Source organism: Athene noctua, chromosome 1 (assembly GCF_965140245.1).
Source record: "Athene noctua chromosome 1, bAthNoc1.hap1.1, whole genome shotgun sequence".
NCBI lineage: Eukaryota > Metazoa > Chordata > Aves > Strigiformes > Strigidae > Athene > Athene noctua.
Window position 1 is genome coordinate 260,571,104 of NC_134037.1, and position 23,970 is coordinate 260,595,073.

The 23,970-nt window shown below is 44.3% G+C and overlaps 1 protein-coding gene across 4 annotated transcripts in view; it reads left to right on the forward strand.

The window, feature by feature from the left end:
- Window positions 1-23,970, forward strand: part of TENM4 (teneurin transmembrane protein 4) — a 601,586-nt gene that overhangs the window by 553,852 nt on the left and 23,764 nt on the right. For all 4 annotated transcript variants that reach the window (XM_074918363.1, XM_074918372.1, XM_074918381.1 and 1 more), the window contains 3 exons: window positions 2,450-3,327; window positions 14,197-14,369; window positions 18,146-18,381. In XM_074918363.1, the coding sequence (XP_074774464.1) occupies window positions 2,450-3,327; window positions 14,197-14,369; window positions 18,146-18,381 (1,287 nt within the window). The remainder of the gene's footprint in view (window positions 1-2,449; window positions 3,328-14,196; window positions 14,370-18,145; window positions 18,382-23,970) is intronic.

Sequence of the window (23,970 nt, forward strand, 5' to 3'; positions counted from 1 at the left end):
AGACTCTTTCTTTCCCTTCATAAAATGACAGGAGCCATTTTTAGATTAACCTGTAATGTGATGGACAGATTAACCAGTACTGGTTTGGACAGAAACACCAAAGACAGCTTTAATTTAAAAAAAAACACACACACAGAGGAAAAAAAAAAAAAAAAAAACAAAAACCAAAACACGACAAAAAAATCCCAAACCAAGCAAAGAAAACCCACCTTGGGAAGTAGCTTTTCATCATTTACAGTGGCTAGAAGGGTCTTTTCTGTCAGGTCCCTGAGGCTCCCTGGGACATGAGGACATGAAATATTCAGCTGCCAGTGTTGACAAGGAATGCTTTTTAAGAAATTGAAAACTCCCTTGTCAGTTCAGAATAAACTCCGCTCTTGATGCTAACTCAAGGCTGCAGAGCTTAAAGACCACTGGAAGGGATGGAGGCATGCATTATTAAAGAGGAAACCACAGGCTATAATGTTTTACTACAGGAAGGGTTAAAATAGGCCAGGAGCTGAGAAAAGGAAGGAGATTTTGCAAAAAGAGAGAGAACCAGAGTAGACAGAGCTCAGCACACTGCTTAGCCATGAAAATGAGCTTCACAAGCCCAGCCATTAGAAGGCACAATGAACTAAATATGTTGCATCTGATTCTCTTTAAAAGAAAGAAAGAAAGAAAAAAAAAAAAAAAAAAAAAAAGGAAAGGAAAAAGGATTTAAACATGAATAGAAGCACCAAAAGTAAAGCAGGGCTGTGGCAGAGACATTCAACTACAGGCTTTAGAAATAGGAATCCCCTGTGTGCTTCTAGTTCTTACCCGGTCTCTTCTTGTTCTTGGTTTTAAATAAAATCACAATGAGAGATTGTTTGCTGGACTTGAGCCAGCTGGCATCAACACCTTCTCCTTCCAATAAGGTTGCCACTTTACAGGTGCAAAATACCACCCCAAACCTGGTCACCTCAAATGAATGAGAAGAAGCAGCAGCTGAGATGGATGATGGGAGAGGAAGGTTTGAAACAAAGAAATGGGGAGATCCTGGAACTGCACAGCCTTGAGTGTGCCCAGATCCCAGAGCTCTGCATGACAGCACATCCTGCTGTTGGCTACAGAGAAAAAACACACGGGTGCAGGGAGGATGGCACAAAGTGTCCAGCTTCTCCGTTAACCACTAGATATCAAGTCCATCTGCTCTGACCTAGAGTTGCTTGGCTGACTGAAAGGGAAGCATACGACTAGAATAGCTATGCTTTCTAACTAGTTGAAAAATCTATTTAAAAACCTGGCTGGAGGTGCCCAAGAGCATTTTTCACAGTTGTTCGTTTTCAATCATGCTTTACACCTCTACTATGGGGAGGATGCACCATTTGGAAAACATTTAAGCATTAATTGGTTCCCATCAGCAAAATGTTGACTTTTTTTTTCCGTACATAAACCTGAAGTGAAATAATTTTTAAAAATGCACACCTGACAACTCTTAATAAAATAAAAAAAAATATATTTAGCAAATATTTCTTAGATTTGGCAGCTAAAAGAAACTTGAAAGGACAGTGTATTGCAGAAGTAGAGCTAGAAATATAGACCTTCTAGTGCTCGCTCACTTGTGGTGTTACCAGTCCCTTTTTCAGTTTATTTGTGCATATGGATTATGAGTGTAGAACTGTGACGTGTCACTATTACCTGAACCCATTCTTCCATTATGCTAAAAAAAAAAAAGGGAAAACCACTCTAAAGACACAAGTATTTTATTCCGTGGATTGAAATTGCCTGGATTTCTTGTGAATTGCTATTCTGCATTTTTGCAGCATCGGGCAGAAAATTGGTGGATATAGCTTAGACATACGCACATGCTGACACAGCTGCCAGTTTTGTGTCTATCCCTCCTTGTCATTTACCCAGAGGAGCTCAGCCACTTGTCTGGAAAATCCTTTACTAAAAGGATCATTGTTTGACTGGTTTCATAGCACTTCACACAACAAAATTCTCAGTCCCAGGTCTCTGCTGTCAGGTCCAGGCTCCATCAATTCAAAAAGTATAGGATTATTTGGTAAGGGGAATCTCTGCATCTTCTTGTTTACTCCTATATTAGGAGTAAACATTTACCCTGGGCACTGATGCCCCTTCCCACAGCCCCTGACACCTCACACCACAGTAGAGAAGCAGAGAGAAGCTGTGGTCTAGAGTAAGAGCTGAGGAGGTTCTGCCTCTGCCCATCACCCTGCTCCCTGTGCAGTGTGGGTGTTCACGTGTGTCTGCTTCATGTGACCAGCAGCTAAGCCCCCTCACTCACACCAGGGTTGTGTCCTCTATGGTCACCATACCAAGCAGTCATACTTAGTTGTGTTTCTTTTACCCTTTCTCCCTTTAATCCATGTTGAAACATCCTCACTGCAATTGATTTGTACCAATCACGCAATGAAAAAAAGGTTTTGCTGTAATAATTTCCTTTTGTTGTTTTACCGTTAAGGTTCGTCTAGAATGGCCCACAGATCTGGCAGTCAATCCGATGGATAATTCACTCTACGTCCTCGACAATAACGTTGTGTTGCAGATATCTGAGAACCACCAAGTGCGCATCGTGGCGGGAAGGCCCATGCATTGCCAGGTGCCGGGCATGGATCACTTTCTCCTTAGCAAGGTGGCAATCCACGCCACGCTGGAGTCTGCTACCGCCCTGGCCGTCTCACATAATGGGGTCCTGTACATTGCTGAGACTGATGAGAAAAAGATCAACCGCATCAGGCAGGTGACCACCAATGGAGAGATTTCTCTCGTTGCCGGGGCACCAAGCAGCTGTGACTGCAAGAACGATGCTAACTGTGACTGCTTCTCAGGGGATGATGGCTACGCCAAGGATGCCAAACTCAACGCGCCGTCCTCCCTTGCGGTGTGTGCAGATGGGGAGCTGTATGTTGCTGATCTTGGAAATATCCGAATCCGCTTTATTCGGAAAAACAAACCATTCCTCAACACACAAAATCTATATGAATTATCCTCACCCATAGACCAGGAACTCTACTTGTTTGACACCAGTGGTAAACACCTTTATACTCAGAGCCTTACCACTGGTGATTATCTTTACAATTTTACTTATTCCGGAGATGGAGATATAACCCTGATCACTGACAATAATGGCAACTTAGTCAATATCCGAAGAGATTCCACAGGGATGCCCCTCTGGCTGGTGGTGCCTGATGGCCAAGTCTACTGGGTGACAATTGGTACCAACAGCGCACTCAAGAGTGTAACAACACAGGGGCATGAAGTGGCCATGATGACATACCACGGCAACTCCGGTCTCCTTGCCACTAAAAGCAATGAAAATGGTTGGACAACGTTTTATGAGTAAGTATATTATGAATATTGTTCTGCTGACTTCATTCTGTGTTCTCTGAACCATGCAAGGTTGACAGAATTTAATTCCCTGGACAGAAGTATTGACCAAACAAAATGGCCAGAACAGAGAATATTATATCTCACAGAAACACCAAATACTGGAATTAAGTGCATTAGAGTTTCAATAAGCTCCCTCTACCAAGTCAAGAGTCAGACTGAGTTTCTGCTGAATTTTTCTAAATCAGCTAAGTAATTTGGACACCTGGTTCTCCTTAACTGTAGTGGGGACTGGGGATTTAGGTTGCATGTCAGAGAATTTTTCTTGGCTTTGAAAACCTTGAAAGTGTGAAAGTTCCATCAGATCCTCTTTTTCGCAGCTTTTCACCTACTTCCTCTGCTGCAGTGTCTTTTTTGAGCTTGTTTGAAATGGCTGATGTAGAATGACAACTGACAATGACTAATGACAGCTTGCTTAGAAAACAATTCTGTAATTAATCGACTGCTTGGGTTCTATTGTTGTAATTGGCCTCACTAAGCAGTAAAAATTGTCTCAAGACTGTTCAAGGCAAGCCCAGAAAAAATTTTGAGCAGGGAGAAGACAGGATGCATTGAAAAACCCAGAGATGGCAGTGACTTGAAGATTTGTACTTCTTTTTTGTATTACTGTTAGCAATTCCCTGCTTATAAATACCGTGAGCACAACACACTTCTGATATCAAATAGAAAAAAGATAGTAACTGAATGAAGGACATCTAGAAAGATGGCCTGCAAATTCATCCCTCTGTTGAGAACCTTTTCCCCTCCCTCTTCCTTAGTTTTATTTTTATTTTTCAAGTCTAGCCTCTTTGAAATGCTCCTTTTAGTGCATAATTTCCCATATGGTTTGAATGGTTACGTGGAATTGTTCGGCTACCATAATAATAGACCCATTGTAAGAGTCCAATTTGGCTAGAATAGACAGTTCCCAAGATTACAAAGGAAAAAACTGTAAAAAAAAAAAAAAAAAAAAAAAAAAAGAGAGACTCAGGAAAGGAAACTGGCTAAACCCACATATTCGTGTGTTAGACATGCAGTTGCTTTGGTTCTTTCTTTAAAATGTTCCAGGCCCAGTTTCAAATTTCTTTGCTTAATACTCGCTATTACAGCTCCTGCCTTGAAAAGAACTGATGGAAACTCTGTGATGAATCTTTTGAAAGGTTATTTGCATTCCATCAATGTTCTGCTTGCAATTACTGTAGCAATATTCCACAGTGAATCAAAGTTAATGCCCTTCCATCTCTTACATTGAATTTGCTTGAGGGAGGCTTTAGGGAGGAAAGATAGGGTGCTTTTCTCTATAGGAGTGGAAGCCCGCTATATTGTCAGGACCATTGTGCTAAATCAAGGAGGTATTTTCTTTTTTGCAAAGAACCCAATAGTTCCTGTGCTTGAAAACAGATGTAGCCCTGGACAGTGAAGCAAACTAAACATTACAGCTAATAATGGTCAGATTTATACCTCAAACATAATCTTTTATTTAAAAGTGTGACTGAAAATATAAAGAAGATAAAATGAGACAGAAACTAAAATCCAACTCACTCTCTGGATATATTTATAACAGTGATCCATTATTTCTTGCTATCCAACAAAATAGAGCATTTGTGAAAGTCATAATTCTGGTCCTTTTATGCACTTCAGAAGAGTCATAAGAAAGCTTTTTAGAGCTAAATGGAAGACAGTATTCTCCAGTGGTTAAACTATGGAAACCTTGACTAGAGCAAGTCAGCACTATATGATAGTACAGCATCACTGAAAATAGAATTGGGAATGTGTCTTTAGAGATATCTCATCCAAACCTGTGATCAGCTATCTCTATTTAACTGTTCCTGACAGATTCTGATGCAACTTTATAGAACTACAGGGTAAAAGTCTATATCTGAATTAGTTACCTCAGCCTCCCTTTATAGGCAATGGAGAGAAACAGGCACTTTCAAGGTGAGTTTCTTATGAGTTATGTCAGATATCTGCTTTAGGATGAGATGAGCCATATTCTGAAAGTTTCCCTCCGTAAAGGTAGCCCAAAATGATTAGCTCAGATACAGATGTTTACACTGCAGATGTCTACAATTTGGTCAGATGGATCCTATCAAAGTCATCTAAGTTATTCATAAATATTGCTAGTGATAACAATGTATTTACCTATCTTCTTATTGCTAGAAAGCTTTTTTATATGCTCAGTCTAAATCTTCCTTGCTTGGAGACTGTCACACTTCATCCCTATCCTATCCTATCCTATCCTATCCTATCCTATCCTATCCTATCTTATCCTATCCTATCCTACCCTACCCTACACTACCCTGTCCACTAGGGACTTGGGAAGCAAATCATCTGCTCTTCTTCCAAGCTGTGAAAAGTACATACCAAACGGCTCAAGAACTTGCTCTGTGATAGCTCTCATAAGAAAATCAGCAATAGGGAATCATCCAATGGGGCTGTTTTGGGTGAATTGGCAGAGACTGATTCTACCTAGGGTTGGCATGCATAATCTGGGAGAAAATATAAAATCAGAAGTGCTAAAATGAGGTTCGAAAATAACGGTGAGATGATACTTGGATTGCTTGATAAAGTAGGTTTTGTTTAAATGAGATACATTCTTACACAGTCTAATGCCAGGGTACAGATGTAAATGTCTGAAGAACTGGGCTGAGCATTGACTCTCGGAGGTTGTAATGAGCAAAGCATCAAGGGTGATCCTCAGCATAATTCCATGGCAAATCTGTCTAACTTGTCGCCTGGATGGACAAACAAAATGAATATACTTACTCATCCCACTCTACTTGTAGTGTGTAGTAGGAAGCTGATTTTATCCCGGTACAGCATTGATGAGACTAATCCTGTCAGTTCTGATGTTTGCAGTTTAAGAAGGATAGTGAAAATTGAAGGCTGTGCAGCAAAAAATTTATCTGTGGGGAGAAGGTGCTTTATGCCGGATAACTGAGGAGACTTGATCTATTTATCTTAACATGAAGAAGACTGGGAAGTGTCTAGATCACGGCATGTCAGCACAAAACTCTTAATTTAGCAGAGAAGGGCTGGAGAAGGGTAAGGGGCTGGAAAGCAAAGCTAGACACATTCAAGTTGACAGGAAGGCATGATTTTTTTTAAGGCTGAGATTACCTAACCGGTAGAGAGACCAACCATGAGAAGCAGTATATTCTCCATTTCTTGGTATCTTAGATCATGACTCTGGCTGCCTTTCTTAAGATATATTCTCAGCAGACAGATCTGCATGAGTCAAACACAAACTGCAGGGATGAGTGCAGGCATGGCAGGATGAAATCCGAGTTCTTTGATAGCCAGGAAGCCGAAGAAGATGGTTTAAACCAAATCAGCATTCAATACCTTCAGGTTATTGGTTTCTGTATCAGAACATCAGGAAATTTACATTGTGGAAGTTTAAGTGATTTTAGATCAACCCTGCGATCATGAGAAGCTGGAAGGTGCTCTGAGTCGTTTTCAGTCCTGGTTGAGGGGAAAGGTAAAGCTCTTATTTCTCTTTTGCTTGTGGCCAAGGAAGTAAAGACATCAAATCTGACTCTGAGGAAAAGCTTCACGTTTCTCACAGCACATAATAGTTGTTTATGGGCTAGGCCAGGCTGGACACCACTGTTTAAAAAGTTAAGACTAAACGTAAATTCAGCTGGCAAGTTTACACGGCACCAGTGGCCCCATGAAGATTTACCTTTACCTGACTGTCTGCAGAGGCCCATAAACCAGACACCCAACATAAAAAAGCACTGGTGCTGCAAGAGTGGCAGCACTACATGTGTGCATGTCCAGCATCTCTGGTTCTCCTTCAGTTGTTGCTCTTACTGGGGCATTTCTCAGCCTTTATCAAAAGGCTGCAAGGAGCTGTGACACGTGGGCGCCTTGATGCGACTCTGGAGAGGAGAGAAGGAGGTGGGCTACGTTGACGCAGTACTGGGGGTCTGTCTCCAGAGCACACCAGGGAATCCAGGTCCTCCCACGCTTCAGGCTGGGCTGGCACGTCGGCTCTTCATTTCTGAGGAGAAGGAGACAGGTGCTGTCTTCAGGCGGTGGCAGACTTGCTCACAGCACTTATAGCTCTTTCTTTCACACATCCTACACCAAAGCCTGCTGTAACAATCCTGCTTTATTGGGTTTAGCACTGAGTAAGGTTCAGTATATAATGGTGTGCAGTTGCCTTTTCCTTTGAGAGTGAAACTTAGCTCCCTGCAGTAATTAGCCTGTTCCCAAAGGCCTATCTGGGACTTCTTTGAGGGTTTTAGCATTACGTAGACTTTCTCTGCCTCTGCAGAGGGCTTGACATTCACTGTCAATTAATGCAATGCAGCTCAGCTTGTCCAGTAACTGGATTAAAGACTTACTTGCCTTTCCGTTGAACCTGTGACAGTGGTAATCAGCAGCAAAGGAAGTTGATCTGGAAACTCTGCCAGGGGAATGGCTTCTTCTTGTTCAACTCCTTAAGTCAAAGACAAAGGATGCTGTGTAACTACTTGCTTCTTTGTTGTTGCTGCTTTTTCACTTGACCTGAAAAAATTGCTACCAGCCTTTACAAAGTTTCTTAGCACTTGCTGTTTATCTGCTTCAGAATCCGGAAATTCTCATTAATGTTATTTGTTTAAATCAAGAATACAGCAATTATCTTGATTAGCTCATTGAGATGGTATCACTGTACATTAATTCAATTTCCCCCTGAGCCAAAGTCAAACCTTCTACGCATTATTTAGCCCAGATGACGCTCTTTCGCTTAGGTCCTTTGTGTGCCCAATTAGTTTCAAAGGTCACCTCCTCCCATACGGAATGAAATACTTACACATCACTGCAGCCAAGCCCAGAAACTCAAAACCTTTTCATGGACTACCCAAGAAGTGGCTCACAGCTTCCTGGAGGGCAAAGGGTCTCGTGGAGCCAGATCTTCAGATGGGCAGTAAGGGGAGCTTTGACCCATAATGTAGGATACTGTTTCACAGAGAACCAAACCCTGCCAAACCTCACACACTGTAATGGGCAGAAGGTAGGAGCCAGCTGGACTGAGCAGGCAGGGGGACGTTGGATGGCTTCCCAGTGACCCCCAGGACTCTGCAGAGGTCCTGCCTCAGCAGTGTTTGGTGCCCCAGCCAATGCTGTGGTCTGAGCAACTGGGGTACCAGAACTGGGCATCGTGGTCAGCATCTACCCCAGACACAATCTGCCTTGTAGTTGGCATAAAGGCTCGGCAATTTTTTCTCTCAGTCAAAACCAGAGATAAATAACACATTACCTTTAGAGGAGCAGCCACCTCTTGACTCAGAGAAAAGATAGCTTACTGCATTAATAACATGATATCTCAGGTCATGCGTGGAGTTTTGTGGGATTTGGTGGCACCCTTGGTTTAGGGTAGTTCAAGTGAGGGTCTCTTTCTGCTCCTGCAGCAGGCTGGGATATGAGAAACGGCTTTAGCTTTTACTCCCCTTCTGCTTTTAGCGAGATTTCTTTGCTCCACAATTTCTTCGTGATAAACTAATAAGGTTCTCATCATTGTTCCTCTGAAGAAGTTACAGTGAAACTCTGGTAAGTGCCATGATAAAATAGTACTTCTCCAGTACTCTCACGAAGTTGTGAGGTCATGTTCTGAGCCATTGGCCTGGCCTGAAATGAATGCCTGATGTCCGAGTTTAGTTGAGAACCAAGGGAATTATAAGTATCATAAAATCGAGAGAGAGAGATTTTCCTCTTCTCATTCAGGCAGTCAGAAAATTCTGCAGACAGTGGCTGCAACCTGGCCTTGTGTCATTAGGGAAAGGACTTGCCTTCATACATATTTGAGAAGTATCGGTTTGTCTGTTATAGATTTATTTTTAATGTTGTGTTTAATGTTGTTTAAAAAATCGTGAAGAAGCGAGCTCGTTCGGAGGCAGCGGGTGCATGTCTGTATAATCGCACACAAAATATAGTTTGCAAAGTACATTAGGACACTTTGGCACTAAATGCAATATTATTATAGTGAATTTTTTCCGATCTATTTGACTTGTAGTTTTAAAAGGCTGATGAAATGTGAAAAAGCTGAAATGAGGAAACCCAGAGACTCAGGCAAGGAATTGATTTCTGAATAGACGGTACTTAGGATGCTCTCCTTAATTCCCAAGGCCCAGGTCTCTACACAATGGTAATGTGATAAATGAAAGCTCTGAATGTTTACAAGCTAACAATTAGGCCTCATAAGCACCAAATACCATTTTAATTCTGTGCATTGAACCTTGGCTAAATACATTTCCAATTGGGAATGGATGGCAACAGCTTCCTTTGCTGGCCTAATAATTGTCACTGTAATTGTAAGTGCTGAGTCTTTGCAGCAGGTTTGTATGGGAGGCAGCAGCTGTGTTAGCAGGTGATGAATACATTGCTCGGCATGGCTGCTCTGTGCACTCCCATGTTTCAGTATTTCCTTAATTCTGGTGCTTTCAGAGCATTTGGAGAACACAGAAGTCTTAGGCGATGATGAAAACTGGCCCACCCTTAAATCCCGAGGCTGTGGAAACAAGCCTAGGCAGCTTAGCTGCAAAATGAGGTGACTAGGAGAGATTTATCTTACCGCAAATACCAGGGCACACCTGCAGCTACATAAGAGCCAGTCACTTGGCCTTCCTCTCCAAGCTGACGTGCCCTATAAATGCCTTTACAGGGCTGAAAGCAGAGGTAGAAGGAACTGGCTCATTTAACTCATTAGGCACATTAGCTGGGATGTGCAAGCCTTCAAGCTGATGCATCCTGGGACACCGTGGGTATGTGATAGATGATATCAGGTATGTGCAGTGTGATCTGAAATCAAGGGAAAGGGGGAAAATGCTCCAGTCCTGAGCAAAAGAGATAAAAAAGAACTGCTTGCCAAGAGGAAAACGCTGTGTGTGTCCGTGCTAACTGGCTTCCTTCACCTCCTTTTGCATTGCCACCGCAGTGCTAAAAGGAGTTTTTTGTCTGGACATGAGTGTCTTACACTTCATCTGCCACCAATTAAAAACAAGAAGAGCAATGGGAACAATCTGATTGTGTCGCCTTCTCGCATTTCTTCCTTTTGTAAGGCATGACCTCCTTGCAGCTGCAAATAGGTGAGCTGTCATTCCCAAAGTGAGAGCTGGGAAGGTCCCTGCCTCACTCCTGGGCAGAGGGGGCAGCAGCTCCTGCAAGTGCAGAAAACACAGATGGTCCAGGTTACTCCTAACAGAGACTAATGTGGGGTGACTAAGGAAGTGCCAAAAGTCTAATTTGCATGTGCAGACATCTTAAACCAACTCCAGCACACCATTCTGGGCTGTTCTGGCCCAAAATGAGCCTTGCTTCTCAGGACCCAAACTCCGAAATGGAAGTCCTTGCTCTTGGTGGGCTTGTCTTCTGTAGTGTGAGCTTTCTACAGCTGTAAAAATGTAACTGTGTAAATTATGCATATTGTACTTCTCATTTTGACTTAAAAACGTGTGCACAGACGTCCAGACACCGTCATACACATTCATGCTCTTTTTTTCACGCTGTTCTAACCCATTTTGCACAGGCAGAGGTTGCATGTTTGCCCAGCAGAGAGCTGGATGACCATTCGTCATGGTGCTGGCAGCTGGGTGTCCTGCAATAGAGTTTAACAAACTGGGTGTCTGCTGCTGCTTGGGGTTGTTAAAACTGAGTAACCACAAGTTTTTGAGGCTTTCTTTGGAGCACATAAGTAGGGTTTGCATGAAATACATGTTTTGTGCTGTCTCACCACGGTGCTGTCATTCAGTTACGATAAACCACACGACTCACGGGACATTGACTCAGCACTTAAAGGAAATAGCAATGAACAAGCTCTCTGCCCCCATCCTGGCTTTTGCTCTCCATTTTTCCCTAATCTGCTGACCTTTCCTTCACGCTCACACCTATATTACACCAAACTCACCCCTTGGACTTCAGTGTAGCACATCTAGATTTGTGACATTATTTTTCGGTTAATCAGGCTCCATTTTAGGAGCAACTCATTTAAAAAAAAAAAAAAAATGTAAATAGAGCAATGTAAATAAATCTCACAGTTGCTAAAACCACCAAGTCAGAGGTGTTAAATTCATATCCATCTTCCATAAATTTGTGAGCATTTGGGATCTGAGTCTCCCCTTATGGTTTATATATAGGACAATTGATGCCGAGGTACAAAGAATTTAGGGTGTTACACAACACACCTTTAGTGATAACAGTGTTTTTATTGCTCAAGTTAAAGACTAAATCATGTCCCTTGTGTCCTGTCTCAGCAGATGGGGTAAAGATACTGCCTGTGATGTTTTCAGTTTAAGACTCACATACTGGTTTAGAAGATGTGCAGATGATGGTACAGAAAGCACAGTCAAACCCCATACCATCTCAGTGCAAACAGGACAGCCACAAACATGGAGCAAAGCGCTTGGTACTGAGAACACTTAAGTTCTGGCTCTTGCAAGGAGATTCAGTTTAGATCCAAGCTGTGCTCTGCTAGCTGCTTGGAAAAGCTTTAACTGGCCTCTGCCAGACTCCTGCAATGCAGTCCTGAATTCATCCCTTTCTTTTCTTTTTTTTCTTTTTTTTTTTCTTTCCTTTCTTCTTTTCCATTTCACAAGTGGCTGATCGATCGCCAAGATTTTGGAGGGAAAGGACAAGGCTGCTCCGTCCTCCATGCGTGGATAATCTCATGACTGATAGGCTGACACTGTGGAGGGCCAGATGCTTTCTTCTGCCTTCCTACCTCCCTCTCTGCCCAGTGGGCAAGAAAAGGCTCACGTGATGATGTCGCCAAACCCAAGGGCTGGAGAGACTTGCAATGAGCTCACCCACTTAGTCACTATACACTAAATATTAAACTTGGGCAAAAATCACCTTTTCAAGCAGCCCTTCCTCACGCCAAGTCAGTGCCAGCATACTGTCAGAAACGAAGTACCAGCACTGTGTACAAATCTGAAAAAAAGGGAATGGAAGAGGAGACAAATTTCTTTTTCTGTATGATGCAGAGCTAGTCCAGTGGCTGCTCCTGGGTTTCTCATGGGTTTCAGTTAAAGAGTACTTTTTCTTTCTTTTCTTTACTTTTCTTTTTGTTTGTTTGGGGTTGTTTTTGTTATTAGATGGGGTCTGTTGCCTTACTCTCCAGCTGAGTAATCCTGAAGAGGAGGATAAAGAGCTCCTCAACCATCTGCTCCCTCCAAGGTCTGATCAACTGCATCCAGACCCTCTCTATCACATTTCTCTCACCTGTTCTTAAAAGCATTGGGCAATGGGGTTTCCAGCACTCCATCTGTTCCTCTGCTTGGAGCAACCATGGGCCTGGAAAATGTTCTCCAGCTTCTGATCTGAATCTTCTGTGTTCCCATTCAAGCTGATTAATTTTTGTCACATCCTCAGTAGACATGATGAACAATTAATTACAATTCTCTTCAGAACAACCATTGTCATGGTGGCATCTTCCCACTTCCTTGTTTCCTTTATTCTAAATCAGCTCATTTCTTTTGGCTTTGCCTCTTAGGTCATGTTTTCTCAGCTTGTTATCCTTAATGTATCATTTACATGGCTTTATCATTCCGAGGCATGGTGCCTTTCACTGGTCACTGTGCTTCTTCAGAGGCTCGCCACTGGCTATTGCAGGAGAATGAGTCCTCTCTGCTCACCCACCATTTGCTTTCCATCCCCAAGTGATAAATTTTCTTGACATGAACTTATTATATATCATATAAATCATTCTTAAATGATATATGGGCAGGACTTGAAAAAAGTCCAATGTTGCCACTGATTGCTTTTGCTGGAATTTTTCTACTGTTTCTACCTGACTAGTTAAATATCCCTTCCCTGAAGGTCTGTCTTATCAGAAGGTCCAACACTTCTCCAGAGATAAGCCAGTAGAGCTTTGGGCTGCTCTCTATTTCAGTCTACAGTAGCCTCACTGCAAAGGTCCCTTGCCAACCTTCTGCTCTTAGCTCAGTCTGTGACCCAATGGCACCCAATGCCACAGATGGAAGGCAGGATGGTGTGTTTGGTCCGTTGACTCAGGAGGCATCTAAGCACAGGTGTCTGCTGTTTTTTCTTGAAAAAATATCCCCCCAGCTTGTAAACTGCTGTGGGACCTGCATCTATGTAGCTTATTTCATCTAGGTCCTGGTACACAGGTGTCCACATCACAGAAACCTTCCTTCATGGTGCTTATGTCAACTCCCTCAATAGAAAAGCCAAGGACTCAGTAGGGGTGAAAACTGAACTGGTTTTGTACACTTTTAAATCAGCCCTTCCAGATGGTCCTAGGAACAGTAAACGATAGACGTAGGGGTCCTAGCTGTGCTCAGGGCTCTACACCATATTCACAAAGAACAGTTCTCTACCCAAAGTGGCCAATCTGGCAGGTCTTTGCTGCTACCTTAACATTAGCTTTTAAAATAAGAAACAAATAAATAAATAAAAAAAGAAAAAAAAAATTACTGAAGAGCTTAGGACACAACCAGAGAATATAGTTGGTGGCCTTCAGAAACTCCTGATTCTACTAGACAGGATGCACGGGCCAGTGCTTTTCCATTAAGTCACAGCACAGTGGATGGGAAATAAAGTTAGTCTTGTAAACAAGAAGCATAGTGTAGATGATAAGTATCGGAAAAATGTTGTTAAAATGCAGGCTAATACTTACTCAGTAATTTTCTGTTCTTTGCTTGATTTTCTTCAGCTAAAAGCTGTGATTTTCTTCTCATGAAGCCAAAAAAGTCAAGACAGTCTGACAGAGTGACAATGCATTTTTCTCTGTGAAGAATCTGGGTAAAGACTTAACGACTTGGTCCTTGCTTTATAGGATGATTCCTGTATCCCACTCCTCTGTTGATGCTTTTGACTTCACTCCATCTTCCCTTTCAGGTACGACAGCTTTGGCCGCCTGACCAACGTGACCTTCCCTACTGGCCAAGTGAGCAGCTTCCGCAGCGATACCGACAGCTCCGTGCACGTCCAGGTGGAAACCTCCAGCAAGGACGATGTTACAATAACAACCAATTTGTCGGCATCGGGAGCCTTCTACACCCTGCTCCAAGGTGAGTTGGGCCACTGTCCTTCTCCCAGCCAAGCTGCACACAATGGATTATCCATCAGGAAACAGGCATCGTCTTGATAATCCCAGCACCAAAAATCACCTGCATCCTCTGCGCCCCACAGCTCCCCACATGCTGGTACAGACGCACACTCACACCTACTTAACCACATTCCCCAGCACCATGGTTGCTCTGCAGCTGTTTTCTGCTTCATTCTCATCCAGTCCCCTTGCCGTGCAGTCCCCATGCAGTACACTCCTCCATCATCATTACCATTATTGTTATAACAAAAAGGGTTGCATAAATCTAGCCATGCTTCCAGCTGACCCCTTTGCTTCATTCTTAATGGCTTCTAACTTAACAGTTACTCTCCTGGAACAGGCTTCCAGCTGGTTGCTGGAGATTTCTCTGATTCTTTGTTCACTGGCTGTTCATACATTCACAAGGCAGCATCCAGAAAAATGACCATCCCTGTCCCCAAAAGGTCTGTGTTTGAGCTAAAGGGCTGGTGTGGTGCAGCACAAAGGAGGACAAAGAGGTGGACAGCGAGGGTAGGACCTGTGGGATTGGTGTGTGGCTGTTGGAAATGACCATAGTTCTGCTGGAGATGGTAAGGTGGGGAAGTAGAGGACTGATGAGGTGGAAAAAAAGGTGATGAAGTGGGAAAGAAAAGAGGAATAAATATCAGGAGAGCACTGTGCTGACATACTGGTAGGGGTGGAGGTTATAGTGCACAAACCATGCCAACATGGATCTCCAAGTTCTGAAAGCTGAAGCCTCCTTAGGGTCAGGGTGACCCATCACTCCTGTTTCCTGGGGCTTGGAGGAAGGAAAAGGACCATCAGACTGGGCTTTTTTCACGGCCCAGCTCTCATTCACTCATAGTCTCTGCCTGATGGGAATGGGGTGTCAAACATAATTTCCCCTTGTGAGGAACAAAGTGCTCCAAGTGAGACCAACATGTTCCAGATCACATTTGTTCCCACATCTCTGGGACACACATTTCCCTCCCCCTCCCTATAATAACAGCAAGCTTTCCCAAAACGAAGTGCCTGCTATGCCTGAACACTGCTTTTTCTGCCTTTGGAGAGGGCAACTGAGAGGGTGCCAGCCCCTTCAAGCCATCCTCACTATTCATGTAGGGGAACACAGTGACTTTCTTACTCTTTACTTCAGCCTGCAAAGCAGATCCAACCTACCCCGCCCCATCCCATCCACTCGCATTAAGACGTCTGGCAACTGCACAGACACAAGGTTGGCTTCACCTCAAGAGCCTAATTAAGCAATAGAGCCCGCTGTTGGGGGCCCTTTAGTGAGATAATTGACCATGATGTGATTTATACACCCAGAGCTGAAGGCACAGTTACATAATGGTGCCACGGTCAATTATCTCATTGTACTGCCCTCCAGCACAGGGGCACTCTTGCCTTTAGGACATGCAGTATTACAAACAGCTCAACCATCTTCAGACATATAAAATTACAAAACTGTTTGGGTCTGAAGAAATGCACTTATCTTAAAATGAAGATCTGGATAACGTTGCAGCAGAGGTGGCTTGAGACCTGCTGAGGGTGGCTTTCCCACAGGCGTTAGGGACTGTGAATTCCCAAACTGGGATAGCTGTTTGTTCATGGCAGCACTGTAGAAACTGAAACAAGGGCCACTGGAGTTGCCCAGGGATGTATTGAGCACAGCTAAAATGTGAGTCATCTGTGAGGGGGGTGAGGCCCTGGCACAGGTTGCCCAGAGAAGCTGTGGCTGCCCCCTCCCTGGAAGGGTTCAAGGCCAGGTTGGACGGGGCTTTGGGCAACCTGGGCTAGTGGAAGGGGTCCACTCCATCTGGAAATGAGAAGACATTTCCAGAAGGTTACAGATTCTTGTAGGATGGATTTAGGAGCCTCTACAGCTAACAGGCACCTCAGCACCTCTGTGGGATTTTGTCCTCTGGATTAATGACAAAGTGAGCATTTAATTGAAAGCCAAAATAGGGCACTAGTGCCCTAGAGCCAAAGCAGCATAAAATACAGCATCCAATGGCCCCTGGATTTCATGCAGCCTTTGAGAAATTACTTTCAAAGCCAGGGAAGAGTATTATTTTGGGAAAATGTTGAAAGTGGAGGATTTACATTACCCACATTGTACCACACTGCTGGTAACAATCCACCATAACCCCTCCGTGACGCTATGTGACATGAAGGGAACATCACAATGTCCTGTGAACTTCATGGAGAGCTTCAAGCATTCCTCTGCTTCCTGGTGAAGGACAAAGGGAGGAGGAATATAATAGCTGTATGGAGATATTTCACTGGTTTGATTTAAAGCACATCTCCTGCCACTTCCTCACCAAACCAAGCATCTAAGAACAAAAGCGTGACAACCAGCTGCCCTCCTTCTCCCCATTTGCAGAATCAAGCATGGAGTGGGTTTGATCCTGCTGGAGTCTATGTCAAAAGACCATCAACTTAAGTACACAGTGGTACAGCTAAAATACTCGGATCTACACCGTGGGTCACTGCTGTACATTTATAATGGCAAAATCCAGTGCCACAGCAGTTTCACACCATCACTACTGCGTACAGTAAGTTGAGTTGTGGTCCTGCTGAGATCAGTGTGGCAAGACTCCAGCTGGCTACTACAGGAGCAGGATCAGACTCACAATAAAAAAGCCCAACTGGTGTCAGGTTTCCTTTCCTAATTATACCAAACTGTGCTCTTTGCTGATCTATTTCATCCAGACGAGAGAAGATAATTACGCTGTGACCTTGTTTCCTGCTGAGCTATAGCAGAACAACTAGTGAACAAAACCCAACTTGCCTCAGAATGGAAAAACAATTGACATGCATTTTTAATGGGTGTTTTTATTCACAATTAGGTATTTATGGCAGGCTGGGAGACAGAAATTGTAATATTTTCCAGCTTTTGAGGAGCTTCAGTTAAGGCAGTCTTTGTATAATGTGCTTTTAAAGCCATTCTACACTGAGCAAGTCTCATAATTTCTTACTTTTCATGAGCTCCTCTCTGCCGAGAGCAATGCCAGCTGGAGACTCAAAGGACAGGGTTTCAGCCTGCCTAGTTCCTGAAAGATGTGGAAAGGATATTGTTCTTCTCTTCTACTCCCAAACTCCCAAATCCTGGCCTCAAAACCTGCTGATCTTTCAAGAGCTGGTAAAGGCCAGATGTAGAGAGATGTGTGGGAGCTTAGTGCCTCTCCTTTCTCTCCAGACATGAGGACTTTGGTTGCCTCCTGAAAGCTTCCCAAGTGAAGGGGTTTGGCTGTTGTTTGGGGAACTGGTTAGCATTAACTTGCTGTGCAATTTCCTGTCACTTGTGAGAGGCAGTGAATAAGCTGAAGAAAGTAGGTGGCCCCACTTTTTCATATATTGTAGTGAAATTGGGATCTTTAGGATATAAAAGCATGGCAAGGTTTCAGCCAGACTGTGATTTAAAACTAATATCTCACCACCCAGTGTTTTAGCCTAGAGGAAGAGGTTTGAACCCATGTCCTTTACTAGGCTATTACACAGCTTTTCTGCTGGTGCCTTTTTTAACCTGTGTAAGACTTTTTTGCAATAATTTGAGGTGCAGAACCTCATCAGAATGAAAAAAGAGATTGTCCATCTTTACTTTCACTGATGAAACCAATGTTTTGCTCACTGTGAGTGGGACAGGTGAGTGACAGAGAGCAACCATCAGAAATACTGATGAAGCCTGGGTGAGGGAGCAAACAAAAAGCTGGAGCTATATCACTGGGTTTGAAAAGATCTCTTTTCTGTCTCCAGACCAAGTCCGAAACAGCTACTACATCGGCGCTGATGGCTCTCTCAGGCTGATGCTCGCTAACGGCATGGAGGTGGCCCTGCAGACCGAGCCACATCTGCTGGCTGGCACCGTCAACCCCACGGTGGGGAAGAGGAATGTCACCCTGCCCATCGACAACGGCCTCAATCTTGTGGAGTGGAGACAGAGGAAGGAGCAAGCAAGAGGGCAGGTCACCGTCTTTGGACGTCGGTTGAGGGTGAGTGAGAAGCATGAGAAGTTTTGGACTCCACTTCCCATCTCATCAGTCCCCAGTCTCACGACAGAAAGGGACAAGGCTGATTTGTATTGTCTGCAATAGGGATGAGGCTGCGGGACAGAGAACTAGCTGTTCACCCTCAGTGACACAACCTTTATGACTTGAATATATCCTTATGTCCCCTTACGTGCTGACGTTCTCTTAGCCATCACAGGTAGTATTGCTGATTTGCTTACAAGTCCTCTGCATCACTGGGAATGCGTGACCTCCCATCAGACACGGCAGGTTTAACCATCGTGTCAGGCTGTTTAAGCAAGCAAGGGATGATCATAACTATAAAATACTGCCCCAATTAGTGTGGGTATTTTCCACCTGTGCTGCTGGCAGTAATATACCTGAGCACTGAAAGCTTTCTAAGTATATGAGGACAGGCTGAGAGAGTTGGGGAGTTCAGCTGGAGAAGAGAAGGCTCCGGGGAGACCTTAGAGCGGCCCCCCAGGGCTGAAAGGGGCTGCAGGAACGGGGGGGGGACTCGTCATCAGGGGGAGTAGGGATAGGATGAGGGGGAACAGGTTTAAACTGAAAGAGGGGAGATTTAGATTAGATCTAAGGAAGAAATTGTTCCCTGTGAGGGGGGTGAGGCCCTGGCACAGGTTGCCCAGAGCAGCTGTGGCTGCCCCCTCCCTGGAAGGGTTCAAGGCCAGGTTGGACGGGGCTTTGGGCAACCTGGGCTAGTGGAAGGTGGCCCTGTCTGTGGCAGGGGGATTGGAACTAGATGGTGTTTGACGGTCCCTTCCAACCCAAACTGTTCTGTGATTCTATGATTATTAACTGGACAGCCTCAGAAAAATCTCAAGATTCCTGAAAGCTGCTAATCCACTGAAGCTGTTGAAGAGCTGGGCTCGCAGGGCATTGCATCACAGTTGCCATTGTTCCCCGAAATGAAGTGTTATAAACAGCTCCAGCCTGATGGTGCTGTCTCCTCCAGGAGCATGGTCCTTTCTGTGCTTGAGACTGACATGTTTTGCAAACATTGTTCTGCACAACGCACCACAGACTTGTCAGGGCTGTTTAAAGATCATGCCCAATAAACCTGTAATTCCTCTGCTAACCGCTGGCACGGCTGGTAACTTGTAATAGCGAGTCCTGTGCAATCACCCTGTTCCTTGCAAGTCTCAGAGTCGTGGGCTGATGAGTGGTTCCTGGGAAGCTGCTCAGCACCTGGCAAATTCAGACCTTCTGAGAAAAAAGCTTAGTGTTGTGTAATGCCACCACAGCAAAAGGACTGCAGCTATTTATTCGCACTTAAGCTTTGCAGTAAATATTAATGCTCTGGTTTAAGCATATGTGTTTCCCAGTCCTTGCTGTTTCACCTCTCCCTGTTCCCTGCTGTGTGACTCCTGCCACCTTGGTGTGATTCCTCCCGTCTCTCCTCACTCACACTTGTCAAGTATTGTTCTTCACCCTCCCCAACCCAGCCTCTGTTCTTTTCCCCTTGTGTCAATTCCCTCCTATTTTGTTATCAGGAGAAAAACTGCAAACAGTAGTGAAAGCTGAAGCTGCTCCTTCACTGCAAACTGCAGTATGTCTGCAGATCAGTTGGCATCACCCTTCTTGTTTGGTTTGTCCTGGGGGTTTTATTTTATTTTGGTTTTAATAACCAATGAAATTATCAGACAGGTCCTTTTCTGAAAGGAGAGAGCCTTCTGAAATCTGCAGCTGTGTCACAGCTATTTGGTGTTCAAAGCAGTTTCCAATCATTTAGCCGCAGCTCAGCTGCTCATGTCAGTTTTATCTTCCAAAATTTTAACAGTAGATTCAAACGCAGAATGTGTCTTTGTTTTATATTGTACTGCAGTTGGAAAAACACTTGCAAAATGAGTTTTCAGGCTGGTTACTTGTGTCCCTATAAATCTGCCAGCATTTATTCACATTTTGAGCCTATCAGGGCCCTTCTAGTGAAGCAGAAGAGAATCTTACATGGTGAAAGGACTCATTTATGGCTCTGTTCAGGGCTTCAAAGTAGCTGTGGGTGTACCAGACGCTTTAAGCTGTTTGTCTGTACCTGCATGGCAGCATCTGCACCCCTAAGACATAAACCTGCAAGGTGCTAATTGCCTCCCTGGGGATTGTCCGGCATTTAACATACTCTCTGTGTCATGTTCTCCTCTTCCCTCATACCAGTAATTGCTGCTTTCCCTGGCAAGGGAGAAGCTTAGGCAAGTTAAGTTCAAAATGGTTTTGTTCATTTTGGGAAATGTTATCATTTCTGCCATATGTGCATAAATCACTACTTTCACTCTCCCCACTGCTTCCATGAGACAGCAGCAAAGACACGGTGCTCCATGAGGAAAGATCATGCCCAGACAGGCTGCAGCATCGCTCCAAGAAGCCTTTGAGATGAGGAGAACAGGATCTGGCCACTGTAAAAGAGGGAGTTCCCCTGAAACCAGCATCCTTCCTGCTGCCATCGCGTGCATCCACATTTTATGACTTGTGGCCCTTTGTCCCATGGTTGCCATGTTGCCATGAGCTCAACCAGCTCCCAGGAAAATGAGGCCAGTTTCAGAGATGCCTCCTTGACCCTGCCTAGGAAAGAATAAAATGCATATGTTTACTGCAGGGATAAGGCACAGGGCAGGGACTTCTGCATGGGTGAAGGGAAAGGGGCCAGCTCTGATGCCTTTTTCCCAGTCCCACCAACGCTGACCTGGCTCTGCACTTGGCCAGGCAGCAGGAAAGCAGCAGAAATATGTTAAAGCAGCCCCTTTCCCATCTCCTGTTCCACACACCCCATGGAAAGTTTCGATGCTCTGATCCACCCACCCAGCGGTGAAATAGCTCCACAAATTGGCTGGCTACAAATTCAACCCATCATTGGCCTACAGCAATACAGAATCCATCTGCAGTGAGAGCGTTAGGCAAACTCTGCTCCAAGGAACAGAGAGCTCCTTCTTTGCGTTTGTCTTTTTTTTTTTTTTTTTAAACAAACTTCAGTTTTTAAATAAAGGATGTAAAATAATCTCTGAGAGTGGAGCAAATAGAAACAGCCAAAAGAGACAGAGCTGCTGGCTCAGCTCTTTTATTTATTTAACCATGGAAACTCCCATTGTAACTCACTTTGTTTTTCCCAAGACCTTGGCAGCAGGTTAATGGTGACATCAAGACCTAGTATCCCAGACGGTCCCCAGAACCGACAGGACCAGAGAGGTCTCTTGGGATATGCTGCTAACCATTCCTGGTGTGTTGAGGACAGTCCGGCATCGTCTGCAATTTCTGTAAGGTGTCGAGCTCTGGATATGGCCACTGCAATGGTTTTAGCAATTTGCTGGGGAAATTGCTTTGTAGGCAGCCATTTATCACATGGATATTGTTGGCTCCCGGAGTTCTCATTGCAGAAGTATTGTTTGCCCTCCTCTGCTGAAGGTTGCCAGAGGGTTTTCATGAGACATCTTCCCTTTTTGTGCTCTTGTGCTCCCGGGGAGATCAATGCATGTTGTTTAATTATAATTTAAGGTAAAGGAGCTCCGTAGGAAGCACTGGAGAAATCGGAGATGGTGGCGTGTTTATTCTCATGCTTTTCCAGAGCAGGTTAAGGGATTGAATAAGGTAATGTGGAACATGAGGTCGGGGTTAAATTTAGTCTCTCACACATTATGGAGGGGACATCACTGTGAACCGTGGGTTTAAACTTACCCTGTCTCAATCCTGTGCTCATCACAAGCCTTGTCAAATGTTCTGAGGGGCAAAAGCTTTTTGCAGGAGCTTTTCAGACCCTGTTCCAGGATAAGGACTCCAGGATGTAGGATGTCACCTTATTTAGCTGCTCACCATAAAACACGGTTATTGGAATGAAGCCTGCAGCCCTGTCAGTTCTTCTGCAGAAAATTCACTTCTATTCAAGGCATGCCCTTGAACAAGGATCAAAAAGATTTAGGCCCTGTTCAGAGGCTACCTGGCAGCGTAGGGTTCACTTTGCCCGTCACCTTGAGGGGTGGCTGTTGGCACTGCCACACTTCTCACAGAGGAGACAATTACACCGAGAGAGCACGAGAAAACAAATCATTAAAAAAAAAAAAAAAAAAAATCATGAAAAGGGAGACTGGTTCCAACTAGTCCCACAGAAATTGCTTGCCAGAGCATGGGGAGAGTGGAATGACTTAGGGCACCAGTTATGGGATACAGAGATTTGGACTGAGCTTAAGAGCTATCTTGGGACCTGTTATTTGGTCCTTCCAGCACAGTGAACTGCACTGCTGCTGGTGTATGGATCGGGGAGGCCACTCTGAGCCTGGATCACTGTCCCAGCCCTGGAAGGGCTCTTTCCAGCTCTCTTGGCAGAGTCCAGTAGCAGAAGAAGCTGCAGCTGCCAGGCTGGAGCAGCTCTGTGAATAGATGGAAAGCAGAGATACTATTCCTTCCTTCTTTGCTTTTTTTTTATTTTCGCAAGCAATTGCTACTTCTGTTTCTCTATTTATAGCAGCAAGCACCTATGAGATATCAAATTGCTCTGTTAGTTACATGTGTACATCTGTACTTAGAGTTTTGATACCTTTTTAATTATTTCCCAGCTTGCCTGTTACAGTGAGCTGTTGGCTGATTCCCTCTTTCTCCCACTGCCCATTTACATTCTATTTTACACACATTCAATTGGAGCATTATCTACCTTGCCACACCGTTTCTTTCCTCAAGTCATACCTGCCTTTTATCATTGTTACTCATAAGTTGAAAATAATTTTTGCATTTGCCTCCTCTTACATCATCTTCCCACTTACATCATGGCACCAATTCCTTCTCTCTCAACTAGCTGGCTGTGCACATCCTCAGCTCACTTGCAGGTTTTCTCAGCTGTTCTTTTGTCTCTTCCAACCCCAGCTCCTAAGATGCCTTCTTTTGAATTCAGATTTTGCAGTGTCCCCATTCTCCAGGTTTCAGCACAGACTCCTGCCTACACAGCACAAAAGCACCGCAGTGGTCCTGCCCTTCCCTCTCCTGTCCCTCCAGTCCCTTCTCCGTTGGCTCTATCACATCCTTTCTCTTATTTAGCTCTCAGATACTCCCACATCCCTCAAAAATATAGTGGAAATTCAGTCACACACCCTAAAGTAATGGTCACGATCAAAGCTGGACCAGGGCTGAGAACATTGCTTAGGTCAGGAGTGTCAGCTTTACTCAGAGAAAGAAAAGGCTTTACCTGGGCAAGGAAAAGGAACTTGCAGTAACCTGCAAACCCTGGTTTATTGACTGCAGCTGAAGAGATGCAAAGGGAACTGAAAATCAAGTCAGCTGTCTGGAGTTTGAAATTCATCCGAGAAGAATCTGCACCTTTCTAGGAAAGAGGGGTTCACCAGCTGAAAGAGGTTCAGAACTGGTGGGATGGGGAAAGAGCTGACTTCACTGGCAAGCTCATACTGGGAACGTGGGGAGGTTTTGTCCTTGCTGAGTACTTTGCTACTGTGACGATGTGGCTCTGTAAGTCTCCTTGCACACGCAGCTAAACATGAGTTGTATTATCAGCTCCTTTTTGTATTGCTGTGCACTACAATCCTTGCATCAAAATGTATTTCTGCTCCTACCTTTGAAGTAGAT